Below are 25,440 nucleotides of genomic sequence, written 5' to 3' on the forward strand. Positions count from 1 at the left end.
ACTCAGACTTCCACTTACCTTACCTTTTATCTATTTTTTAAAGTTTTATACTTTTAATATATATATATATATATATATATATAATAAAAGTTGGAAGAGGAGAGGATTTGGCCAAAACTTGGAGGCCAAGTAGTTGACTTAGCCAAAATTGGTCAAGGTGTTTTTCTTTATAGTTGAAATAGTTAATTATGGATTTTAGTTTAATGTTTATGTGTTCATTAGGAGGAGTTCATGGTACAAATGCTATGAATCCTCCTAATAAATACCGAGTAATTACAAGGATTTTAATTGTATTTATGACTTCATTTTTTTTAATGCACATAATTAATATGCGGACGTACACGTGATAACGTGTCCAAATCGATTCACACGAGTGACGAGTTTGCCCTAAAGCTACATAATGTAATTATTAGTAGAGTAAAAAAAATATAGCAAATTGGATTCTAGGTTTAAGTGGATAAATCGTGTTTAGATTAAGCTTGCATAGTGGGGTTAAAATAAGATGTGCTCACTTCACACTAACACTTCCACTATCCATACTCTAATTATTATTGGTATAGTTATATACCTCTGTTATCCCATTCCATATATTATAGGCATTAAAGAGAAAAATAACGGGCTTATGGGCCTGATTACCGAACCCGATCCGATATTGGGTTATCTCGACCCGGCCCGTAGACGCTTGGCACGCAGTTCACCGGCCACACTCCAAAGTAGTGAATGCTGATATCGGAGAAGTTGGAGGGGTTATTTGCAACGCCAACCTCCTCCTGGAAAACACCAAACACCCACCTCCGGTGAGTGGATCCGCCGCCTGCTGCCTTTTGAACTAATAAAACCCTACTTTTTTCGGTCGGTAGATAAGATTTTAGCTCGAAAGTTTCTACGAATCGCTGTACCTAATCGATAGCGTGGTCGCGGTAATGGTGAGTTCTCCAAACTCAAGGATTTTTTTTAATATATATTTTTAATTTTATTTTTGAGCGCGTGAAACCTACGGTTGAAATGAGAAATTGGGTAGCCTTAATTTGTTTCATCAGAAAATTGAAGGAAGATATAAGAGAATCAAATAAGCAAAAAGCTTCTTGTTTTGGTTTTATATGCGAGATCGCGGTTGGGGAGCAGAGGAAATCGAGAAGAGGAGGATAAAAATTTAATAGTGAAAAAGTTATTATTTTTCCCCCCTTTTCTTGGTCGGCTTTCTCTGAGGGTTGTTCTTGCTGAAACTACTGCAAGATCGCTAGATTTCGCGACATTGGTAGGTAAACATCTCTTACTAAACTAAAGTTTGCACCTGGATTTAATGATTTGATCTGAATGCCTTATTAACTAATAAACATGCTAGTGATGATATTAGCTACTTGGAAAATATCTAGCTTTTATGTTCCCTCCTATTTCGTTATTCTTCTCACAAATTTTGAATGCTTATTTCTATTAGAATCTCTATGGAGATGTCGTTGCATGCCAATTTGTGCAAATATATTTTTCGTGATAAGTTGTCATCCCCTTGTATTATTTTGCGTACCAATTCTGACTAAGTTTCTAACCCTATTCGTTCTTTCTTATCCTCATCTTAATACTTGGATGCCCATATCTGTGATAGTAAAACATTGGTACTGCCTTGAAACTCATGAATTGGAATGCTTCGCATGACAAACTGAAATTCTTCATGTGCTTGAGAACTCAGAGTGTGCTAGTGACCGTTGAGAGAAGCCATGTTTGATGAGTCTAACCAATTTAGTGCAATATAGTTTTGCCTTCAGTGATGAGTCTAACCAACTTAGCTGATTCGTTATTTTCTCCTGTTCTCTATATGATTTATGCTGGTTGTTGGTGGACATAGATATTCTTGCTAATATACACATGAAAACCTATCTACTATTCAGACATGTATCTATTGGATAATGTAACACACTCTCAAAACAAACTCACGCTAATGCCTTGGATGTGTGAAACATGCTTGTAGAAGTCAGAAATGATCCACCATTAATTTTTTGCATTCCAAAACACTGTTCAATATCGCTTGTCAGAAATTTGGTTTGATTAAGTTTGAAGGCCTGCAGGTTGTACCACTCTTAGCAGGGCTTGCAGTTGCTGCTGCTGCTCTTGCTGGTAGATATGGTGTCCAAGCTTGGCAGGCATATAAGGCACGGCCAGTTGTTCCTAGGATGCGGAGATTTTACGAAGGTGGCTTTCAAACTACTATGACTAGAAGGGAAGCTGCTTTAATCCTCGGAGTTAGGTAAGCATATTTCTTTAAGAGATATAGGATAGCTGAATTAATGTAATGTAATAATGAAAACAAGTTGTGAAGATTATTCCTTAAGAAACAAACATTGCCTTATGCAGTCTATCCATGGGTGATATATATCTATTGATCATGCAGAAACCATTCTTTTGTTGTTAATATAATGCATACTTTGTCGCACAGATTTTGCTCATTATTCTGTTTGAGAAGCTGAAATATATGCAAAACACACTGTATAGCTGCTAATGAAACAAACATCTCCATACTCCATGGCAATCAGTCCTCTCTTCGAAGACTAAAACTTCTGTTAGTGATAGATAGAAAGGCTGGGCGGAATGCCTTTTGGGATTGGAACCGTGAGCCCTAAAGCGTAAACTGCTCGTTTTTCCTTCCCTACGAGTATAGCTGTGCTAGTCCATTGCATCAGAGATGTTATGTTCATAAGGATATCTGGAGAAATTTATTTTTGAATCTCCACGTTTGTTGAAGTGTATCCAGTGCTGGATACAATATCTGAATATTGGAAATGTTTTGGTGCTATGTGAATTCTTTTCTTTTGTGTGTCTTTTCCCCATTCAGCTCTATAATGTGTTCACATCTAATATAATAATGCGATTGCTTATTTATTTTCTTAATTGCATCTCCTTTTCTTCTAACTTCTATCATATTCTCTTTTTTATCTCTCTCCACAGAGAAAATGCTCCTCCAGATAAAGTTAAAGAAGCACACAAGAAGGTTATGGTTGCCAACCATCCAGATGCAGGAGGAAGCCATTATCTTGCTTCAAAGATCAACGAGGCCAAAGACGTTCTGCTAGGGAAGACGAAAGGAGGCGGATCTGCGTTTTGACTTTTTATTTTTCATGGCCTCGTCTCGTTTAGAAACAAATATTCGTTCATCACACCAACATGCAAGTTATGGAATCATCAATTCTTCGGTACTAAATCAAAATTACCTTGTGTCTTTGAAATGCTAGTACTAGTGATCACATTGTGCCATTTTCCCTGTTAACTGCAGCTCTTGCATGAATGTTGTCTTGCAATTTGTAACAAAACAAATTGTGTAGTCTTAACTTTTACAATTGACAGAGGTGTAATAGCTTTAATGTTGGCTTGGCTTCCTCAAAACAATGTTGTGCAAATAATATCGGATTTTATCTATATTTTAGGATGGGTTTAAACTAAATTTTACTTGTGTTTTTAGTTTCTCCTTCTAAATATACCAGTGAAATTATTTTTCTGCGAAAATGTCAAATTACCGCCTTGACTTTATTGTTTTTACATTCATGGAAAGTTTTCACTTCTAGAGGGGTAAATGGGCAAATATAATCTCTTTTTTGACTTTCAAAATTTATTTTCCGTCCCTCCTCAGAAGTTTCTCTTCCATTCTCGTCCTCCCAACTCTTCCCATGTAAAAATCTATGAGCGGCTAAACTCGCCACTTGAAACACGCGAACTGCTCTATGAGTAGACGCGTTGCCCCTTAAAGCCGGCGACGAGTTGCTTATGGACTCGGCATCCTCCTCCACACCATCCTCTGCTCTCGTCGACGCCGACGTTAGTAACACCAATAACATCCCGATCGAGATCGTAAGCGAAGAGGAGATGGCCTTCTTGGAAGCCGCGCTCTCCTCCGCGCGCCACGTCATCTCTGCCCTCCCTTCCGTCGTTTTCCCTCAGCCGCGTCCTGCGAGCTCGCTTCGCCGCTGCGCTGCGTCGCCGCCGCCGGCTTCGGACATCGAGGATTCGGTGGGATCGGCGCCTCGGGAGTCGTTCCTCCGCCGGTTTCGGTCGAAGAGGGGGCTTACTGTCACCGACGTCACCGCCACTGTATGTCTCTTGCTCCCTTTTTCTTCCAGATTTAATGAAGAAATTCGCCATTCGTCTAACAATTTTTCGTCTCCCGAATTTTTTTTTTAAGTCTTGAGATCTTTTACCTTACATTTGGGAAAACAATGGCGGAAAAGGAGTGACTTTTGCATTGTTGCAATTGAAAAGCTCCAAACTTTCGCATTTGCATACGAGCTCGAGAATCTTGATTATCTATATAAAATGTGTTTAAAGAGACGAAATATCACATAAGGGTCTATATAAAAATGCCGCAAAAAGGACATAAATTATGGCATATATTCTAAATAGAAAAGGTGTTAAATGATATCCAATTGTTTTGGGAGTAAATGTGATATTTTGAATCTTGTTAGTAATCCTTTGAGTTGTGATACGCCCTCTACACATCCTGAGTGGGAATATCATAATTTGGCGAGGGTACCGGTAGATGTGATATTTTGTCTTTTAATGGCATTCTTGAAAGGCCCTCTAGGTTTTAAATATGGAATGTGGAACTCCGAGAACAATCCATGAGCCCAGTATATATAATGCACTAAAGAGCTTGCTTCTTCCATCAGAACCAAAAGGTTAATTGCATTTTGACCCCTTATACTGTAGCTAGCTTTGATCTTTACTGATGCTTTCTGTTCTCTGCGTAACTGTTTTAAATCATCTGAAGGTTCTTATCCATATTAGGAATGGTGTGAGAAACAAATGGAATTTGTCCTCCTACATGGAAAGCCCAAAAGAACTGAAGCCATGAAAGCAGGTTCTGATCGCCATGCTCAACTTGAAAAAGAGGTGAGTCAAATCAGATTGAAAAACAGCAATTTTCATCTGTTTGTGTCTCCGGATTTCTTCAGCATATTCAAAATCTTATATGGATCCTAAAAAATGCTTCTTTTTAATTGAAGACTGACAGGCAAAACCACTTGGAGCGTGTACAAATCTTTTGTGATAAATCCAATCATGAGTTCACCTTACCTTGTGCTGAGTAGTGCATTTGCCCTTTGTGGTTCCTAAAATCTTAACATTTGATTTGAATAATTGCATGGACCAAAAGGTGAACTATTACTCTGTGGGATGCTCATGCTCCAATTTTCTCTAGGAAGACATGAAAAGCAAGAAAAAGAGAATTCCATGAGAATTTAGATGTTAGCTTTCATTTCACATTTCTTCTGGGTACTACATCCTATTTGTTTTATGGTAATAGCAACAAAAATGTAGATTTTTAGTTGCATCACTGATGCCATGTATTGTGCACTGATGTATGCTGACCATGATGGATCAGAATGCAATATTTGAGATACATGATTACCTTAGGGCACGAGGACATGTTGGTAACATAGAGTACTGCTGAGGATGTGTGCAACGGTGAATCAACTGCTGGTTCTGATTCACTTCTTGTACAGTAACATCAGAGCTCAGTAATGTCATTTTTTCCCTCGTCAATATGTGTGTTGCACTTTTAAATTTTATGGCTTTCATGTGTAAGTTTTGCATAATTTTGAAGACCTTGCTGCAATGAACCTTTAGCTTTGTTATTTCCTTTTGGTACTTTAGTAGCTTATTAGTACGTTGGATTATGCTTATCTGCTAGTATTTTTGCTGATATCTGCATATTGAAATCAGGTTATAGAAAAGGTAGAAATTCGTATCAAGTCTGTTGAAGAATCGTGGGCAATTAAATTCATGAACTTCATTGTCGGAACAAACCAACTATTGTTTGAAGGCTTAACTCGTGAGCTTCCAGTGTAAGTAATCTTACTCCAGTTCACTAGTAATTCAAGAATGGCCCCTTCTATTTGCTTTTATCTTATGAGTTTTGTGTAGCTTCATGCTATATTTCCTTTGACTGTTTAAGCCCAAATGTTAATAATTCCACTACAGAGGAAACTAATTAGTGGTTTCTTATAATTGACTAGTCGCTACTTTATCATTTGGACTTATTTCTTTTCATTTTATTCTTCCTTGTGTGATGATTCATTTTTCCTGTTCAATCACTATTACAAGTTATGCCCTTGCAAATATGTGAAAACATTGCCAGATTTTGTGCAAAAAATTTTAAGTGTAAATGTCCAAATATGTATTTAGCTGTCCGAACTTTATTTAACACGTATTAGACCTTTTGGTAATTATTTGTGAACTCAACAACATTCTGATAGTTTATTTTTGAATTTTATTAGAATAGGAGTCTTTGAAGGTATTTGGATGGTTGGAGTGATTGATGAAATTCAAATTCCGATAAATGAAGCTACTCTGAACCCTATTTTAGTGGACACAAAGACACGTCGTAAGGCGACACTTCCTTCAGAAGCACAAAAAAGAAATGCAAGGTAGACAATATATTCTTCTCAATGTATTCTTATCATCTTATCTAATGTATTCCTTTATGGCTTGCAAGTTACTTTCCTCCAATTTAATTTTCTACTGTGTCAATTGCAAGTGGTGCTTGTTTTGTTGCATTTTGTTTTGCCTATGTTACTCATTCACTATCTGCTCAAATTTAATAGCCTACAATGGGAGTTATTGTAACAGGTTAACCACAAGTGGTTTAATGGGCAATTGGTGTATTTTCTCTTGGGCTGTGACATTTTTTGTATCCTGGCTCAGCATTTTTGGACTAATTGGTTTAATATACTTTTTGGAGTTGAGACTTTTTTTTCTTTTCTAGAGACAAGTCCCAAGCTTACTATCTATGCATCAGATAATTTTCTAGTTGCTTGTCAAGTTGCAAATGATTAAATATATGTACATTTAAAAATGAAAACATTTGTGGCATGTATACAATCTAAATTGGCTTCATGAACCATGAAGCTTCTGTAGAACCTATCATTTGCAGGAAAATTCATGTTTAAATTTTGAAACAGTCCACTATGCAACAGTCTCTGAGCATGGATAATGTTTCGGGCCTTTAGTATCAACTCAAGTGGAGTGGATGTGCTATTATGCATAGGCATGTTTTGAGAAGCCTGGGAATTGACCTTCTGATTCTTAGATACTCCCTTATCTGTACTTCTGCTCGCAATAGCACGCATATATCTGATATTATTGTTTCATCATGTTCATGGCAGGCTTCAGCTGATGTGCTATAAGTACTTATGGGACAGCTTGATTGCCGAGCAGTTTCCTGCTGACCACTTCTTCAGTTATTTTAATTTGAATCCACAATATATTCTATCTGATGTTGTCAGGCAATACATTAATTCATTGGGCTTTGATGCGAAGGTAACTTATTTCTTTTCTTCTATACATGCCAGGGTAAAGTCATTTCCCCTTTTCTTATCAAACATGTTTGAAAGCTACAGGAGCTGTTAGTTGACTTTATTTATGTGAATTTTCTATATATGTACATCTATATGCCATATGCATTACACTTGCTCCTTTATGCAGTTGTTAGATATGAAACCTTCAAGCGATATGCTACATACATTTCTGCACATTGTTGTGATTTTTAATGCTCTTTGAGACTACATCGTAGACTACATTGTTGTGATTTTTTAATGCTCTTTTATGTTTTCTAGCTTCTAAGAGATTAAATATTTATGCTTTTATGGCTTGTTTCTGATATGTTCTACTAATAAACAATCCTCCTGCACTCAGTTAAATTATAATGTGCTTATCTATGATCTGAATATTCTACATTTTCCACCTGCAGACATTTGAAGATGTGATTACATATTATAGGAACACGTGTTGTTTGCTCCCACCATCTAAAGAACAACTTCTCTTGAGGTAAATAAGGGAAATTTCCAAGATAACGTCAGTGTGTTAACATATCCACTGATAAAAATGAGGGATTTGTGAAAGTTTCTGCATTCCTGATGCAGATATGAGTTGCAGTCAGATCACTCACTGCTTGAAGAATATTATTTTTCCTACGACATTAATTGGTTTAAGAGTCAGATGAAAGAAACCCTGAAAATCTGGTTGGGAGAGCGAGAGGCTAAATTTGTCTCAGAAACTGAGAAATGGAAATGCCAATTCTGCAAATTCACTGCTATTTGCCCCATGACAGCTACCTCCAGAAAAGGAGAACAATTAAGAGAGCAAGCTGATCGACTTTCATGAACCATATATTATCTGCTCTATTCTGGCTCTCTGCTGATAAAGGGACCAACTATACTGCTGCCGAGAACAAATCAGCAGCTACCGTCTGAAGCAGCACAAACTCATGCCATTTTGATTGCTAGCTGTTGAAGAGTGACACAGCAGGCTTATCAACATGGACTTATAGAAGTCTACAGATCAATTATTTTTATATTCGTTTGTATGTTATTTATCAGTGAAATCCTGTCATTTGTCATGATGGCAGTTTTTATTTGTTTCTTGATTTCAAGATTAGTCTTGAAAATTGGCTCAGCCACAGCTGCTCTCAACTCTAATCAATGATGAATGTGCCTCTTTGCTAATTTCCATCTTGTTTCCTTCTTTGTAAGGGGAATCTGTTGTAACCTTAGACACATCGAAGACTTTGTAAATTTTATGGAAGAAAAGAAAATGCTAAATGGATTTTCTTGATCATCTCTGGCATACAAATGCTTGATACAGGGTTGAATTTGCAAACTTGTAATGTTAAATTTTTTTAATTTATAATAATGAATTTTGGTATACATTACATATATAAATTATCTGTTTTCTATTATAACAAAATGTGTATCAACCATAAAAATATATATATATATATATATATATGTATATATTTAATTTTATATGTTAAATTAAAAAATGAAATAAAATAATATTACAGCTACCATTTATTGTCCTATTATTGTATTGTAGTATTGTACTAACCAAGACCTAACAGGTTGGCCTCAAGTAGCTGTCTGTAGGTTTGAATGCGAGATAATTACGGTGGCTTGGCTGCATCAAAGATAAGATTATCTGTACTAAAGTCGTAAATCGACACAGCTGTGAGTAAAACATGTATATTTCATTGAACGCCAACAACAGAAGGGATAGAAAAAGACACAAACATCCTGTTACAAATAATGAGGTGGTATGTCAAAATAAGAGAACAATTTACTTTAGCTGCCTCGCATGATTATCTCACTTCAAACGATGAGAAAGGGATCAAATAGATTCTTCTTATCTTCACTGGAGTAATTTCTCTCTTTGTTGCTGTATGACACTCTACCTGCTTTCACCATTGCTTGCATAGAGCTCCACATGCGCTTCCACGTCGTTCACTGCAATCTCCACCTTAGGAGGACCCGAATGGCGTCTTGTTCCTACTGGTGTTGCCATGTTAGGATTATCACCGGCAGGGAAAGACAACCTCTTCTTAACAGAGCCAATGGATCCTCCCTTCTCTGGAGTCTCAACTTCCTCATTCCATGGGCTCTGGAAGCGAGACTTGGCTTTCGCAGATTCAGTGGGCGCCATAAAACTACGAACTGCTGAAGAGCTCAGTTGACTCTCATCGTTGCGTATAGATGACCCTGGCATGCTGTGCCTCCTCGGCCGCTCTGACTGTACGCTGACTACACTTCTTGCATCATCATCACCAGGAGCACTTCCATTTTTCAGTGTGGTTGATTTGCTCCTCCCAGTAGTTGATGTCGTCGGCTTGGGGGATAGTGCCGTCGGCTTGGGGGATGGTGTCGTCGGCTTGGAGGCCAGATGGGTCGGCTTTGGTGTTGTCTTTGAGGGTTGGTCTGGTTTAACATCACGACGAGCATAGGCTCTTGTTATCTCCCCTTCTCCAGCATTTTGGGTCATGTTCTTTGTAGATGAACGGTCGTTGTTTACTTCTTTATCTACTGTGCTTTGGGTCTCGCATGGTCTTGCAGCCATCCAACGATCTAACCAGCTCCAGCCCCACTGTTGGTTGTTTGGGTCTATGAACATTGGGTTCACTGACCTTGAAGAACTCTTCCACTGCCACAGAGAAATTCGTAAAGAGATTGAAACATGCAAAGAACTATCAGAAGTGCTCAACTAAAACAACTATATTAAGGGGAAATCCTGAGAACATGAATGCATGGGAGAAAGGACACTTTACAAAGCGGTGTGACATACACAAAGTACCTGATGAGAAAATGCATAAGCCATAGCTCTTTCTCTTCTTATTGCAGCCTCTTGCCTGCTCACTAAGCTTGCCTCAATTTTCTCTCTGGATTGCAGACTATCATCCCAGTCGTCTCCCATCTGTTGCATAGGAATGGCCGAATTGGTTAAAATCCTTCATTTGGGTCATGTATATGACTGAGTACAATAATGAAAATCTTTTGACAAAATCAAGCAACATGAATGCAGTGTATGCAGATAAACCCTGATGAAACACCACTATTCTCTTCTTTGTACAGATTGCTACAACTTAGCACTTCAATTTACATATCTTAATGCTTCAAATTATCCCAGTAAAGTGTATTCCATAGTTTAGTAGATGCTGAAATATGCCTCTAAAAGGAGTTAATAATCATGCTGCACTTCTTCTCGTGCCCACCATTCGGGAATAAATGAAAAAGAATAATTGCTGTTGATCTACTAAATATATGTTGTTGATAGAGCATCAACATCTCTCATCAGCATCATCTGATCATTAGCATCAGAGACAATCAAAATGAGTATGTGCCTTTTGTCTATATGAGAAGAAAAAGAGTATGATAAACCACATTTGCCAAACTTTCGTACAACTAATGAAATACCAGAAGGATATCTGTGTTCTTACACTGTCAAGTTCCTTTTCATTCTTGAGGAGCAGTTTTTGCTGAAGAGCCTGGTTCTCCTCTGACATCCTAAGTCTTCTTGCACGAATCTGTGATTGAATGCGAGCCACAGTCTGCATGCAATGCAATGTGCTAGTTGCTTGACGTTTAACAGAATCACCATGAATCAATGACTTCAACCTAACCAGCCCTCTCAAGGCTTGCAGTGCTCTCCTTGCCTAAAGAATAGATAGCAAAATAGAATTGTGTAGATAGACTGATCAGCATAAGCCGTAATTCTTCAAAAGCAAGAGTTTAGTTTATATAGCACTAGATTAACATGCGGTGAGTTCAAGAGAAAAGGGTATGTTAAGCGCCATTGCACATCTTACATTATAGTTGGGAGTTGGAACTTGACCAAAGCTTTAAAAGTTGCCAGAGAAGTCAAAAAGAAAGATCATGAATAGAGACAATATATCTCTGGGCTGACACAAGATGAACAACCTTTTGCTAGAGAACTCAACCCAAATGATGATGGATTGTGAACCCATTCAAAGCGAGGTTTTATTTGTTACCTTACAATCATGAAGGCGACTAATATTTGAGGTACACTACTTAAAGCTCCACGATCGGACGCGTGATACTAGATAGTATTGAAGGGGAAACAAATGGATTTTACCAACCGTCATTGCTGCAATGAGTTCCATTCTAATTCTCTATTTAGTACAAAAGAGAAGTAAACTACTTGCACGACAATGGACAACGGACATGGGTTCTTCTTGAAATAGCGTCACTGTTAAGATCACAACGTAAGAAAAAAGGGGCTTATACTAAGAGATTCACAATTAGGGATCCTTGTCTCTATGAAACAAAACTAAGTCAGACGATTCAGCAAGCAAAACATTTCAGGCACTTCATAGCTTTAAATCTGAAACTAAAAACAAGGATTAACTTCATATACCAGATAGCCTCGGAAAGCAGTCTGGATCTTGATTGCCGCAATCTCTTCTGTCGACTTGCCAGAGAAATTTGTTGATGTCGTGAGGCGAAAGACCTCTGCGGCAGCCTGAGCAGAAGCAACAGCAGCCTCTGCAGCGGCTGCAGTTGCCTGCGCAACAGAGTAGGCATGCTTGCTCCTCTCATTCTCAGCCTCTACCAGTTCAACCTCCTCGGGATGGGGCAAAGATGGAGGACCTGGATCTGGAACAGCATTCTCCAACAATTCCGAAGGGCCAGCGTCCGAATGTTTTGGCCCCTTCTTCTTGGATTTCTGGTAATAATAAGGATAAAATGTAGCATTTTGAGAAGAACCCAATTGGAGTTACTGTTTGATAGAGCAAAGGAAAGTAATTTACCGACCTGATCCTTCTTCTCCTTAGATTCAGGGCTGAAGACCTTCTTGACAGCACCGAACCACTTGCCCTTCTTCCCCATCTTCTTATCTCACCTTCCCTTACCACATTCCTCCAGTTGAATCTTCAATCCAACAGTACCAAATCAAATTAAATTCCCAAATAAAATGGGATCATGTCATTCCGTCATAAAGACCCAGATCTCAAAGTTCTCATAGAAATCGGATTAAACCCGAATCTTTCTCCTTCATAGATCCATCAACACGAAAAATCATAAAAATCGGATCTTTCCCACAAAGCAAGACCCAGCACACGGAAATCTACAAGACCCATATCCCATTCTCCATTCCCCCACGAAAGAAGAGAACTTTCAGTTATATCCAACGTCGTGTAGATAAAATCCATCAAAACGAACAATAGAAAGACGACACAGTAATCAAAAGCCCATACCTTGGCGCCTCACTGGTTTCAAAACAATCACCACCTCTCTTCTACGTCTCTCTCTCTCTCTCTATACCAAGAGCAAGTACGGCAACTAATAAGGAAAAAAAGAATTAAGATGCAGACAGCTTGGAAACAGACAAGAAACAAAGGAGAGGGAATCTTTCTCCCCCCTTCTCTCTGCCGTCGGAAGCAAGGTGTAGTAGCGAGTGTTACTTGTCCAATCACCTTAAGCCAAGTACCCCATGTAGGAAATTCCTGCACTCGGCTGCATACGATCCACTGGCCACTTGCGTTCTTTTGACAGCACAACTAACTGTACTTAAAAATTTCATATCTCCATTAACACTGTCGATCGTCACATTCTGTTTGTCAAATCTAGCTACTATTATCGTTCCCATAGTGGTTGTAAGAAGCTGTCATATGTTCTTATGCAATTATTTATTCTCTGTCGTCACATATTATTGTATTACTCGCACTAAATAACAAGCTTTTGGTGTACTAGTCGCAAATATAGTTGGGATAGGAGGTGAATTTATCTTCTGTGAATAAGAACGACTGATATTTTTATGCTTTGGTTTAAGGGAAATTATATTTTTACTACTCTCTGATTATACTTAATTTTATTTCACCGTTTATAATTTTATTTGTGTCATTTTAATTTTTTAAACACACATGTCGAATATAAAATACTCATTAGAGATTAAATAAAATTTGCAATACATTTAAAATATATATATATATATATATATATATATATATATTATATTTGTCATTTAAAATTTAATTATTATTTTAAATACTTTGAAAAGTTTATCTAATTCTTTATAATATCTTTTAGTTAAATATAATAGAATAAACAATAATTATACTTTAGTCTAGATAATAAATGGTGTAAAGATTTCCATTTGGGTTATTCTATCGGATAACTAACTGTCTAATTTATCCGCTAGATAAAAGGGGATTTGTCGGGAGATGAGTTGAGGTGCTTCGCGGTGATAGGCTTCATGGTCACCACCGCGGAAGCGGTGACCAGACAAACGAGAAAATGACCGAGCACCAAGCTCGTGAACTTTAATTAAGTTGTGGCGTAACTGGCGTTGGGACCACCGGTGATATAACTCGAGCCTAGAGTGTCGGCGGGAAGAGATCGTCTACGGAGCCTATCTATAGGAATTTACTGCATCCGGGACACTTGGCAATCAACAGTTAGTTCAGATTCTAGCCCGACCCGTTGAGGCCCATTAGTTGTCTATATAATGCTAAAGATTGGAAAATTGTAATTATTTGACGAAATTACTTTACATTGGGGTTGATATCGAAATAGCGAAATGGTAGGGTGTTTTCTGATAATAAAGTCTAAAATAAAGGACTCGAAAAATATAAAGATTGAAATGGTAGGGCCCAAATTGTAAATAGATAAAATTATTGACCTAGTCATGATTTGTTCTTGATGGAAGTCCGTGAAAGTGAAACATTTTTGACTGCGTGAAGACTTCGTAATGCTGCATAAGATTTCATCGACTTACTTCCTAATAATTAGAAACTCATTACGGAAAGTTATCATTAACTACTGCACTTAGTCGAATAATATAGTGCTAATTTTCCACGTCGTAATGCATGGTGGCATGATGAGCTTGTAATTATTCTCCAGACAAAAATCTAAAAGTTGTGATGTCAATTAAATATCCACTCTTCTAAAATAATGGTGGATTTGAAGGTAGATAAATAGTCGCCTAAGTATTAATCGACAAGTAGCAAGTCTGCGTCTGATTGTGAACCTGAAAGCTGCTTCTTCCTCCGAAAGTGACGTTGTAATATGCATGAGATCATCAACTATCTCAAAAGTAAATTAGACGTTTAACTCTATTCAAACAGGAATAAATGCTATATTTCTTTCTAATAGAAGAGTAAGGACACCTAGGAACTCTACATTTGAGTAGAAGAGAAAACCAAATTCTTCTTCTACAGAAGGCTTAATGGTAGGCAAGAGAGAGATGTATCTTCTGGTGTATATCTTGTCCACCGAGGCATAGTTAGGCACACTGAAGCCTCTAGATTCCATAGGAGAAATTCTTAAGAATTTTTTTATTTTTTTAACAAAAATTTTAAGGCTCAACTTTGTTACGAAACAAAGTATCTCTGTGAATTACTATAGAGTTTATCCCCGAATACTGTGAACTCTGAGCAGCATGGATTGTAAATTTAATGGCAGGCTGAATGCAGATTTAGACTCAAGTTTTGGTGCAGGTTTGAACTATTCTTTTGCCCAACATTAGGGCAGGATCCATGTAGCAAATGGTTCAGAAATACTCAATACTCACCAGTTGCATTTTCTACCAACAGCAATCTCACTACTGTATCACCAGATTCTGGGTCTACCAGGAAAGCCTCAGATCTATGTCTCTACTCACATTTATTATTTGGTTGTTGGATCCAAAAAGCAAGCACTTGCCTGTCATGATGCAAAAGTTATAGATGAACATATAAGAACAGTAGGAAAGTGTGCTTCCCCTGTCCGTCCTTTCCATTTGGTATACATATTGCCAATTGAAACTTGGAAGGGGCCTGGAAACAAACCCCACAGATGAAAGTAAAAAAAAAAAAAAAAGAAACAAGAGTAAAAGAATATAGCAAAGAAACCAATATAAATAATATTGCTAGGGAGATTTCTGACTCCCCCTAAACAAACCCAAAAAGAAAATTTGAAACTACTGGCAAGCTTTTCTCATTTACAATAACCCCTTTGGATTCCCCCCATTCTCCTCTCTTTCCTCTTACTTTTTCTGTGTTACTTACTACCTCCTGTTTAGAAAATGGCTGGTTGAGTGGACCTTGGTATGTGAAGATGCCACAACATGATCTGGGAACAGTCAGAAGGAATGCCCTTCAATTTGGCCTCATCTTCTAGGACCACCTCTTGGACAAACTTGATGGAGTCCTGAAATCATCATCATAAGAGACATTAGAATTAGCGGTTAGAATCTAAGAAAGATAGTTGTTGAGTGAGAATGAGTCATATTGGCATCCTAATCATTGGACCCCTCTTGCTAGAGTTTTGGTGGCATATAGCATTTGACAAGAATGGTTGAGCTTGGGTGATTAGCGAACTTTGCGGCAATAATTGAGGGAAGATCCTATTCATTAGACTTGTTGGTGAGGATAAAAAATAAGCCTTTTCTTCCACTGATTAAATACATTAGTTCTTGAAATAGCCTTGAAAGAAACTACTGGCAGGAATCTCATGCATGTAGAAGTCATGATTAGTTAAATAGGAGTAGAAGAAGAATGAAAGATAGATGCTTAAACTTTGCAACAACATGCAATTACAACCTGGAGTCAAGTAGTTGAAACCTAAGGCAATTTTAGACGGCTACTGATGTACTTTTGTTTCGAAAGTTTGCACATCAGTTTTTCTAAGAGAATGCTTCATTTGACCGCATTGCTTTGTCAAACAGAAGAACGCAGTCGGCATTTAGAATGCGTAACACAAACAAAATTTGTCATTTTTTTTTGGAAGAAGCGAGGGACTAGACCACATCTAAAACATCACAAACAAAATATGTGCTGGCATGATAAATTAGTTTGAATTTTAATTTGACTATGAATATCCATCTTAATTGAGAAGAGGAATAGAGACTAACCTGCGATGTGTCCGGCAAAGATGTCGGGCGACCCCACCTCTCCGGGTCCCATAATACTGAACTGTTGAAAGCAAAGCCCGAAATATTGATCTTTTGAGGCTTCGAGCCTATGACCCCGCTACTCACATCAGTCTCAGTCACAGATGTTAAGGCTCTCGGTGTACCATCAGTTATATCCTTTGTGAACCACCCTAATACCTTTGATGATCTACAAATTGGTCCCTCTACGACCACTCTCTTCCTGTTTGCCGACACCATCGCAACCGGCCATGTGCCAAAAACTCTGCAAATTTTCACAAGAAACCATGTGAGAAGAGTAAATGTGACCTATCATATATCAATTATACTCCCATGAATTGCAATTCACAAATACAGGGGATATTCTCAGGTATATACCAAATATCAACAGCAAAGTTCTAAAAAATACAATAACATAGAGTATTTCAGAAGGAGACAGTAAATGCCCATTATAATAATGATAGAGAATCTTAGTTGGTGGAGGAGCATGCGATTAGGAACTATAGCAACCTATGTTAAATTGTCATTTAAATTTTCCCCTTCTTGTGAGAAGTTGAAGGGGCTCCCAGTTGTTTCACTGACACGAGGGAAATGTAAAATGATGATCCCATTTGTTTTACAATGACCTTAGTAAAGGAGAGCATGTGCAACAGCTTAAAAGAGACCATAAAGTTAGGTAGAGTTGGTGGGAAAGAGCATAGAAAAAGGGACATCCTTATCTATCAACACACACACAGAGAGAAAAACAGCTTTAAGAGATTTCTTTATAGCAAGAGGTATTGCGAGGCGACTTCTTATAGAAGTCCAATTCATGGTATCAAATACCAAGGAAAAGAATTGAGTCTTGAGATAGAACTACTCTTCATGGGTCAGGAGGAGCTGCATATGACCACTTCCTGGTTTCTCTTCAATGATGTACATTAAAAAATAGCTACTTGAGATTCATGTAATTATTGAGAGGAAGAAAGAAATATCTTGGAAGCCAATAATAGGAGAAGAGGGTAGTAAGGGAATGGAATCAGTCAGAAGTGATGGGCAACATTTATTATTAAAGAAATAGGTCCATACCCTACTTTGCAATCAATGAAAACAAACATCCTCATTGGTAGAAGTGAGGTTTAAGTATACAGAAGTAAAAGATGAAATTATAGGAAGCATGCATTTGTTATTGTTGTCAAGCCCAAAATATTATTTGACTCATTCTCTCTTTTCCCACTTGCTTCATCCCATGACATCAAATCTCCAATTCTTTACAACATTTTACTCAAAATCCTTTTAATTTCTATTTCAATTTTATAAGTGAAGAATATTTGAAGGAAAAAAATGTCGATAAATTTGGACAGAGAATTCTTACTCATTTCCTTGAAAAAAAACCATCATCTAGATGCAATACTAGAGCAGAGAAAAAGGCTACCATTAAATTCAAAAGAAATCAAGCACAGAGTTCCCATTTGTATCCCGACATATTTAATTTAGACAGGCTGGAAAATATATGTGCAAGCTCGGATGGTTCCAAAGGAGAGAAAATTTTTTGCCCAACTATGAATACGACTCAAGATTAATTGACTGAAATCATGTAAAAAAAAATTAAACTCTTTTGGTGGCGGAATAAAGAAAACTTACTCAATCTCTCTAATCTCCTCGAAGAATTGGAGATCGTAGACATTGGATAACCCCGCGAAGTGAACGATTCCAGTGAGCCGATGGTGCTCGATGTGATTCAACGCCACATTCCTCTGGTGATCTGCCTCGGCGTTGGGATCCGTAAAGTTCTCTTTGAACGTCAGGTGTCGGTACATGATCCCAGTGCGGCGCAGCATCTCTGCCGTCCTGGGCGCCTCGAAGATCGTTTCCACCACGATCCACAGCAGCGGCGGGGGCACCAATCTCAAGGTGTGCGCCAGCCGAGTCAAAGACGCGGCCTTGAACTCGTCGTCGGACCGCGTGGTGGTGACGACGATGAGGAGTCCGCGGGGATTCGACTCGGCGCTATCGTCGTTGGGGTCGAAGGGGACGGTGGCGGTCGGTCGAGTCGTCGCGGACGACGACGAGTCGTCCCTGAGGCTACGGTTGACGGTGGCGGGTTCGATGGTGTTCTGCAACGGTTCGATACTCTCGACCTTCGGGGTCGGGATCGTATTCGGATACAACGCCGAGCTCGTCGGCGCGAAACCCGAGAAGAAGCCCGTAACGAAGCATAGAGAGAAATGGAGGAGCGCCTTCTTCCAAAGCTGGATCCTTTTCTTGGATCGGATGTCGAACGACCCCATTTCTTCCTTCCTTCTCTCTCTCTCTCTCTCTCTCTCTCTCTCTCTCTCTCTAGTGGAGGAGGAGAGAGAGTGCAAGCGATGTAGGTGGAAGAGAAGGGGAGAGGAGAGGCTTTTATATAAATCAGAGGGAGGAATTGGGTGATTTGTGAAGACGACGCGGGAGCTCAAATGTGTGTCGCTGTGTATTTTCACTATTCAGGTTCGGAGGCACAGCGTTTGGTGACGGTGGTCTGGTCTCTGGGATTTAGTTGGGTGGAAACCTTTGGTGCTCCGCTAACTGTGTTAATAGTACCCAGGAAAGTTTCATTTTCTCAACTTGAACTTTGTCGGTGACGATTTAAGCGGCTTAAAAAATTTTATTTTTACCTCTTCATTTTTACGGCCAAATAATTTTAATTTTAAGCATTCTACAAGTTAAATTTAAAAATATTCATTTAAAGGGAGTGACATATCCATAATCTTGAAAAAAAAAAGGAGAGAAAATATTAGCTATAAACAATAATAACAATGGGGTGGGGGGTAATAACAAACCACTGTGCATAGAATGATCAAAGGGAACAGCTAGGCTAGGGTACACTCAGCTTTTCCCTTATTCTACTTTTTGTACAACAAAGTCTTCTCTTCAAGTTAAAGGAAAGGGGTGGAAGGCGAAGTGGCAATTTTATTTGTTGGGATTGCAACGCGGCACCTAAAAGGACTCTGCGGGAGAGTTTGTGGCGGAATTAAGGAACCCCGCCATTGCTCCTCACCAGCCCCTTAATGCCTTCTCTCCTAATAAGAGATCAATTCTGGGAGGCCCATCAGCACATGCAGTAGTTCCAGTCCCACGGGTTTGTCCTTGGATGAAATAAATATAAAGTACGAGCGGGGGTTAGAAACATATGATGTTTTACAACCTCTTTCTTTTTCTTTTTCTTTTTTACATTTTTAAATTCGGTCGTTGGGTTTTCCGATGCGGAGGATTGTCGTACGAGAGTCTAAACCGGAGCGGAGCGTGGAAATTGGAATAAGACGAGTCGGATAGATAGACAGACTTATTCGGCTCAAGTCGTTATCGGAAAAGATAAGTTTGGGTTTGTTGTTGTGTGGTCTTAGTGGGTGGTTTCTTATCAGAATGTTCAAGAAGAAGCCAGTTGAACTGAAGATTGGCCTTATTAGCTGGCTAGTTGTCTTTCATGTGCAATATTTTCTTTGTTTGTGGACTCATGTGCTTAAGAGTCGTTGTTTAAGTATTAAAAAAATCCTTTTACGACAACCCTTAAGATTATTAGTCCACATCAATTTAATTAGACTCAAGCAGAACATTTCAATTAAACCACATGAGTTTTTGGTTGCTGTATAATTACTTCTTCTTTTTTTTATTTAAGCGAGTATATATGAGTAATAAAAAAAACTCATAAAATAATTTAAAGGATTTTAAGTGAGATTATTTCTAATCTTAAATTATTGGATGGATATCTTTCCGTACCTCTCAAACGTGAAGGGAATAATTAGACTTTATTAATTTAATTTTTTAACTAGTCATCGTTGATTTAGTGTGCACTATGTGTATACATCAAATATAATATATATATACCCAGATTTATATATTAAAGCGAAAAATTAAATATAATTAAATTATAAAACCAAAGCCCATAGGAAAGAACTTTGGGTTTTCATTCCGGCCCACAAGCCCATGGACTTTTATAAACAGTAAAATTAACTCTTAGAGTTAGATTATTGGTTGCTTGCTCTAGATTAAGATCTAAGGGCACTCTTTCATGGAGGAAATCAAATCTTGGTAGGCCGACAAGTTTAATCAAGCTTATGTGCTAGGAGGAATATGAATCAGGCTGCAGAAAAAAGACTTATTAATGGCATCTTACCAGATAAATTTTGACTACACTTAGAAGAGCACCATAAAATCCAAGGAAAATAGCTCTTTCATAGACGTGTAAATCAACCAACATTGATGCCCTACTTCCTGTCTGCCGTTACTTGATGCGCAAAGAAACCTCACTCACCATGGTTGCATGATAAAAAGGGACCAACAAACTGCATCAAGAAACAGTTGACTGCATGTTGATGGAAAATGGAGCTCTTAGTATCAGAGAAAGGAAAGGTCCTACTTGAATAATCTGAAGACACAGTACACTCCACCATATCAATATATCATGGAATGGTTTCGCTTTAACTCTTGGAAGAAAGAAGAGTTGCTTGAAACCCTTCAAAGCAATCAACACGCATTACTCATCTTGCGAGAGTAGCAGTTCTCCTGAATCGGCCACAAACACATACAGAGTCCAATTCGGCCTCAATGTAGGAACAATAAGAGGACGGACAGAGCTTTGTAGCTTCACCAAAGCGCAGCGATCCTCGTCGCCGCCAAACTGGCGTAATTGTTGGGCACCGAGGCCAAATCGCGCGGTGGCTTCGGTGAGAGCTGCGAGAGAGCTGTGAACCGAACAAATTCGCGGTATTTATGATCGTAAAGAATTCCTTGGATGATCTCGACGCCCGTGCATTGAGCTCCCAGGTAATAGAACCCGAGCAGAGATCTCGCAGAGTTGGCAAAACCGCAGGAGTCCCCAACGCGGACGCCACCACTCCGAACGTCCTCACGGCTGCGTCTCTCACGTAGCCGGCGGCATCCATTGCTTGCGGCCCTATAACTGCGAGCATGGCGTCCAAGTCGGCCGTTTTACTTAGAACGGATACGATCTCCCTCGCTTGGACGAGATAATGCGAGTCATCGTCAATGTTCGCCGGGAGGAAAGGTTGGATGGCTACAACGATATTGGTAAAGAAAGGTTGAGCCTGGGAAGCTTTCGATGTTTGGAGCACTCGGTTGAGGAGTTCAACGAGGAGGTGATACTCTCGAGGTTGCAGCTCTGGGTTCACGAGCAATGGCGTTATCTGGTAGAGAAGAGGATCCGATCCTCCAATCTTTTGGACCGCATCGAGGAGTACATGCTACGCGGCCTCCTTGATATCGAGGTCGTTGCTGCCCGCTTCGATCAGAAGCTCGATTAAGAGATCGGAGAAGTACCCGGAAAGAAGCCTTCGTCCTCTTCGCACTGCTATAGTGCTATCCGATTCCGAGGGTCGCCGCTTTGTACAATCCACCAGGTTTGCCATGGAGGAGAAGGCCTCGAACTCCGATTCGGGATGATCGGATCCTCTCCCTCGACATCTAAGTTGTTGCCTGAGCATCTTGGGCTAATGGCCCAGCCCACTAATTTTCTCATACATGGCTAAATAGGCGGCTTGGGCTTGGACGTAGGCTCGGTTTGCATTAATTATAGTTTAACACGACCCAGCCCAGCTTAACCAAATAAGTAATAAGAAAAGTCTATAGGCAAATAACATATATTTTGAAATATATATATATATATATATATATATATATATATATAAACTTTAAAGAAGTATAAAAAAGAGATCTTAGAAGGGCACATATATTCACAAAAAATAACTTTATATGCAATACGTCTTCTCTTATATCAATAGAATACAAACATTTGTAATTAATTCTTGCTAGTCTGCAGCTTATAACTTCAATAAATTTGATTTTCTCTTTTTTTTTAAAGTTAAATATTATTCTCTTTTTTAATTGTCTAGCTATGGAACTTTCTAAACTAATCTGAGCTTCCAGAAGTACTATTAATGCCTGCCTTTTAAAGTGGCATTGCTAGTCGTAATTAGTAAGACCCCACAAAGGACGAGTAGATAGCTAATTAAATCCTTGTATTCCATGATGACAAGTTGGTCTACATTTCTTGATGTGCCTTCCAACCTCATCTCTTGACAACCAGCCTCCCTATACAAAGGAAAGAGAAAAAGTTTCATGGAAAAAAAGAAGATTAATGGAGTCTCCTGCATGGAGGAAAGGAAAGGGACCAATTTGAGACAACGACACTCCATCGTATGTAAAGTGATATTGAGTGTGTGTGTGTGTGTGTGTGTGTGTGTGAGAGAGAGAGAGAGAGAGAGAGAGATGTGGGAGAAAAGTAGAGTCTTTTTCCTTAGCTGTAGGCCGCAGTAGTAGTCAGTAGTGGAAGCATCGATATCATCTGCACACTAATACTACTAGAATTATCCAATGCATGGAGTGGGAAACTGCTCAGATCCAAGCTTAAAGTTAATGCCGTGTGGGCTCATTTACACGTTGCATGGATTCGATAAGGATCGATGCCAAGAACCAGAGGGAGGAGTTAGTGGAGGCTTTTCGATATCTACTTAATTAACTTACCACTGCAAACAATACAAACTATACTGGACCGAGAAGATTCGATACAAACTAAGGAATTACTTAAACGAAATTCTATCTTTATTTGTCTTAATAGTAAAAGAGGAATTAGAGATGAGTTGTCATCATTTTAAAAAGAACATTTCATACATATTGACCTAATTAAAAGCAATAGAGGACGAGGGGAGAAGTGAATAGCCCTTGCTTCTTCTTCTTTCTTTCTTTCTTTAATCTCTTGTTTGTGGAATAATAGGCCCACACGGCAATACCGACCTGGAGAACATGGAGGAATTTGTAGAAGGATGAGGATGAGGAGACTTAGGAAGCTTGGAGGTGAGCCACATCACACATGGGTGTAGATGGACAAGAAGACTCTACTTGGTTACAGGATACATTAATCATAAAAGATCATATCAAGTCCATTGTTGTCTATGTTAAAAGTTTCCATCGTGTAGAAAAATGGGAAGGAGTTCTTGTAGTACTAGAAGCTCGTGCAGAACGAGCAAATCGCTTGTATTTTCAAACAAATATGACCTCATTAATTGATGGAGGACTGGTGATAGTGAGTGATATACATCATTAGTTTTGACTTACTTCCTTCTTGTGGCAAAAATTTAGACAATGAAAGCCATGTGGCATCATAAAGTCTTTGTTTGGGTTCGCTGTGAGGAGCATCTAATGCGATCAAAGAAGAAGTGAAAGGGACTCTGAGGTCAAAGTAATATGATATGCATGAGAAGTTAGTTGGGTATCATTATATTTTTATATCTTTGATTAATTTCTCTCGTTAGTCTTCTCTCGTATTGCCTTTATATATAGATAATATGTGGCTTTCTTTAAGCAAAGTGGTCTACTAATAATATTAACTCGTACTATCCTTTGAAATGATCAGATTGTATTTCCTTACCATAGCAATTATATATATTTACATGTATACTAGAGTACGTTATTCAAATTGCAACTCCTTAATTGTGAGCTAGAAGGAGTACAAAAGTTTCAATTAATAACGTGGCACAGGCTATATCAAACAAACTAGGAGGAGTGTACAACTGATCCACCTAACAGGTACAAAAAAAGAAATAGAAAATTAAAGAAACTAATATAGCACGAAACAAACATTTTCCTCCTTGTGGTAATAGGCATAACCATCTAGGGTCATATAAGGTTAGCCTAATTCTCCTAACCATGTTGAATAATTCCAATTTTGCAACTTAATCGGTCCAAATCTTTAAAGAGATTAAATTTCAGTGGCCTTTCTTTCTTTAGATTCTCGTTGGTATTTATTCTCAGTTGGTATAAAATATTGAATTCACATATACTAATAGCTGAGATCTGTACCCCAAAAAGTCCTGACCTCATCCCTTTCCCCATTATAATCTCCAATTCTCTCCTCCTTCCCCCCCACTTATAAATATATTAACTCCTGGGCTGAAGGAAACCCGTCCTCCGTATACCAACTCAAATATCTTCTCATCTCTCTCTTTCTCTACTTCTCTAGATGGATTCAAGTGACACCACCACCACTACTACTACGACTACTTCCTACTCTCCCACGTCTTCTCCTCCAAACGTTATACTCAGCCCTTGCGCCGCCTGTAAGATCCTTCGCCGCCGGTGCGTCGAGAAATGCGTCCTCGCCCCTTACTTCCCGCCGACCGAGCCCTTAAAGTTTACGACCGCCCACCGCGTCTTCGGGGCCAGCAACATTATCAAATTATTGCAGGTGGGAGTCTCATAGATTTAGGGATGCCATTCTGTACGCTATCCTATTTCCGAGTGTAATGCTAATTAAACGTTGGCACTAATGATGGCTTGCAGGAACTGCCTGAGAGTCAACGGGCGGATGCTGTTAGCAGTATGGTCTACGAGGCCAACGCCCGGATCCGTGACCCGGTGTACGGCTGCGCCGGCGCGATTTGCCAGCTCCAAAAGCAGGTCAATGAGCTCGAAGTCCAACTGGCCCGAGCCCGAGCCGATCTGACCAACATGCAGATGCAGCAAGCCAACTTAGTGACCATCATTTGCATGGAGATGGCTCAGTTCCAGCAGCAATGTAGCCCTCAGCCTCTCAACGACGCCGTCGCCGGACCTCACGCCGCCTTCTCGAACGACGCAGCCTTCTTCCTCGACGTCGACGGCGGCCAGGGATCATCGATCTGGGAGGAGCCCTTGTGGACATGAGTGGGTCCATATATCCTTGCATATTAATTGGAGACTCGTAGATAGTTGTCTAATAACTGGATCGAAGATCTGAAAATATTGCTAATTAAGTGTTATGATTTGTTATTGTATGTTGACTTGAAGAATGTAATAAATTTTATTTTTTCTTCGTTGTTGAGTTTGAATAATAATAATAATAATAATAATATGTAATTATTTGCATGCATGGCCGACAAGAACGACGCGCTTCCATGTAGGGAGAATCAAACTAAATGAGAGAGAGAGAGAGAGAGGTTGCATAGCACATGCTGCTCTAATTTTATGCTTCTTGGGGGGTAAAGAGATGGAATAACGGATAAAATCTTTTTATTAATTCTAAAAGGATAACGATCAAACCGGTGATAAAAATTATAATAGAAGAGGTTTATCACGTTTTTCTTATCCCAATTCAAAGGTGGGATTAAACAAAAAAAAACAAGATAAACGAGGAATTATACCAACTTGGACAAATGATATATATATTAATGAGAATGTCCCTATATATTTAATAATAATAATAATAACTAAAATAGGGTTGTTCAAAACTACTGTGGCAATTGGGTC

The 25,440-nt window shown here is 38.9% G+C and overlaps 5 protein-coding genes across 8 annotated transcripts; 3 read left to right on the forward strand and 2 right to left on the reverse strand.

Moving 5' to 3' along the window:
• Positions 1-729: 729 nt before the first annotated feature.
• On the forward strand, positions 730-3,753 carry LOC140764865 (mitochondrial import inner membrane translocase subunit TIM14-3-like). 2 transcript variants are annotated; one of them, XR_012105103.1, is made up of 4 exons: positions 730-926; positions 2,064-2,242; positions 2,941-3,185; positions 3,620-3,753. XR_012105103.1 is itself a non-coding variant. In XM_073103684.1 (3 exons), exons 1-3 carry the CDS (start codon positions 924-926, stop codon positions 3,095-3,097), a joined length of 339 nt encoding a protein of 112 aa, XP_072959785.1. In that variant the 5' UTR covers positions 732-923; the 3' UTR covers positions 3,098-3,410. The 2 variants fall into 2 exon arrangements, 1 of the variants encoding a protein (XP_072959785.1); XM_073103684.1 differs by lacking the exon at positions 3,620-3,753 and having other exon boundaries at positions 732-926; positions 2,941-3,410.
• LOC140764863 (exonuclease V, chloroplastic) lies at positions 3,696-8,598 on the forward strand. The gene is made up of 7 exons (XM_073103683.1): positions 3,696-4,077; positions 4,771-4,875; positions 5,707-5,828; positions 6,261-6,410; positions 7,149-7,302; positions 7,733-7,809; positions 7,905-8,598. The coding sequence occupies exons 1-7, from the start codon at positions 3,754-3,756 to the stop codon at positions 8,143-8,145; spliced, it is 1,173 nt and encodes a 390-aa protein (XP_072959784.1). The 5' UTR covers positions 3,696-3,753; the 3' UTR covers positions 8,146-8,598.
• A 390-nt stretch (positions 8,599-8,988) lies between these two features.
• LOC140765860 (protein IQ-DOMAIN 3-like) lies at positions 8,989-12,682 on the reverse strand. 3 transcript variants are annotated; one of them, XM_073105150.1, is made up of 6 exons: positions 12,527-12,682; positions 12,084-12,200; positions 11,686-11,994; positions 10,748-10,963; positions 10,105-10,224; positions 8,989-9,954 (listed from the first exon to the last, which is right to left on the reverse strand). In XM_073105150.1, exons 2-6 carry the CDS (start codon positions 12,156-12,158, stop codon positions 9,208-9,210), a joined length of 1,467 nt encoding a protein of 488 aa, XP_072961251.1. In that variant the 5' UTR covers positions 12,159-12,200; positions 12,527-12,682; the 3' UTR covers positions 8,989-9,207. The 3 variants fall into 3 exon arrangements, with proteins under 3 accessions (XP_072961251.1, XP_072961250.1, XP_072961249.1); XM_073105149.1 differs by having other exon boundaries at positions 12,084-12,417; positions 12,527-12,654; XM_073105148.1 differs by lacking the exon at positions 12,527-12,682 and having other exon boundaries at positions 12,084-12,520.
• Positions 12,683-14,996: 2,314 nt separating this feature from the next.
• Positions 14,997-18,703, reverse strand: LOC140765243 (probable beta-1,4-xylosyltransferase GT43A). Its single transcript, XM_073104220.1, has 3 exons — positions 17,803-18,703; positions 16,162-16,444; positions 14,997-15,458 (listed from the first exon to the last, which is right to left on the reverse strand). Exons 1-3 carry the CDS (start codon positions 18,447-18,449, stop codon positions 15,327-15,329), a joined length of 1,062 nt encoding a protein of 353 aa, XP_072960321.1. The 5' UTR covers positions 18,450-18,703; the 3' UTR covers positions 14,997-15,326.
• Positions 18,704-24,091: 5,388 nt separating this feature from the next.
• LOC140765244 (LOB domain-containing protein 1-like) lies at positions 24,092-24,999 on the forward strand. The gene is made up of 2 exons (XM_073104221.1): positions 24,092-24,400; positions 24,496-24,999. The coding sequence occupies exons 1-2, from the start codon at positions 24,176-24,178 to the stop codon at positions 24,856-24,858; spliced, it is 588 nt and encodes a 195-aa protein (XP_072960322.1). The 5' UTR covers positions 24,092-24,175; the 3' UTR covers positions 24,859-24,999.
• Positions 25,000-25,440: the final 441 nt, after the last annotated feature.

This window comes from Typha angustifolia, chromosome 8 (assembly GCF_048772165.1).
Source record: "Typha angustifolia cultivar Huaian chromosome 8, ASM4877216v1, whole genome shotgun sequence".
NCBI classification, from domain to species: Eukaryota; Viridiplantae; Streptophyta; class Magnoliopsida; order Poales; family Typhaceae; genus Typha; species Typha angustifolia.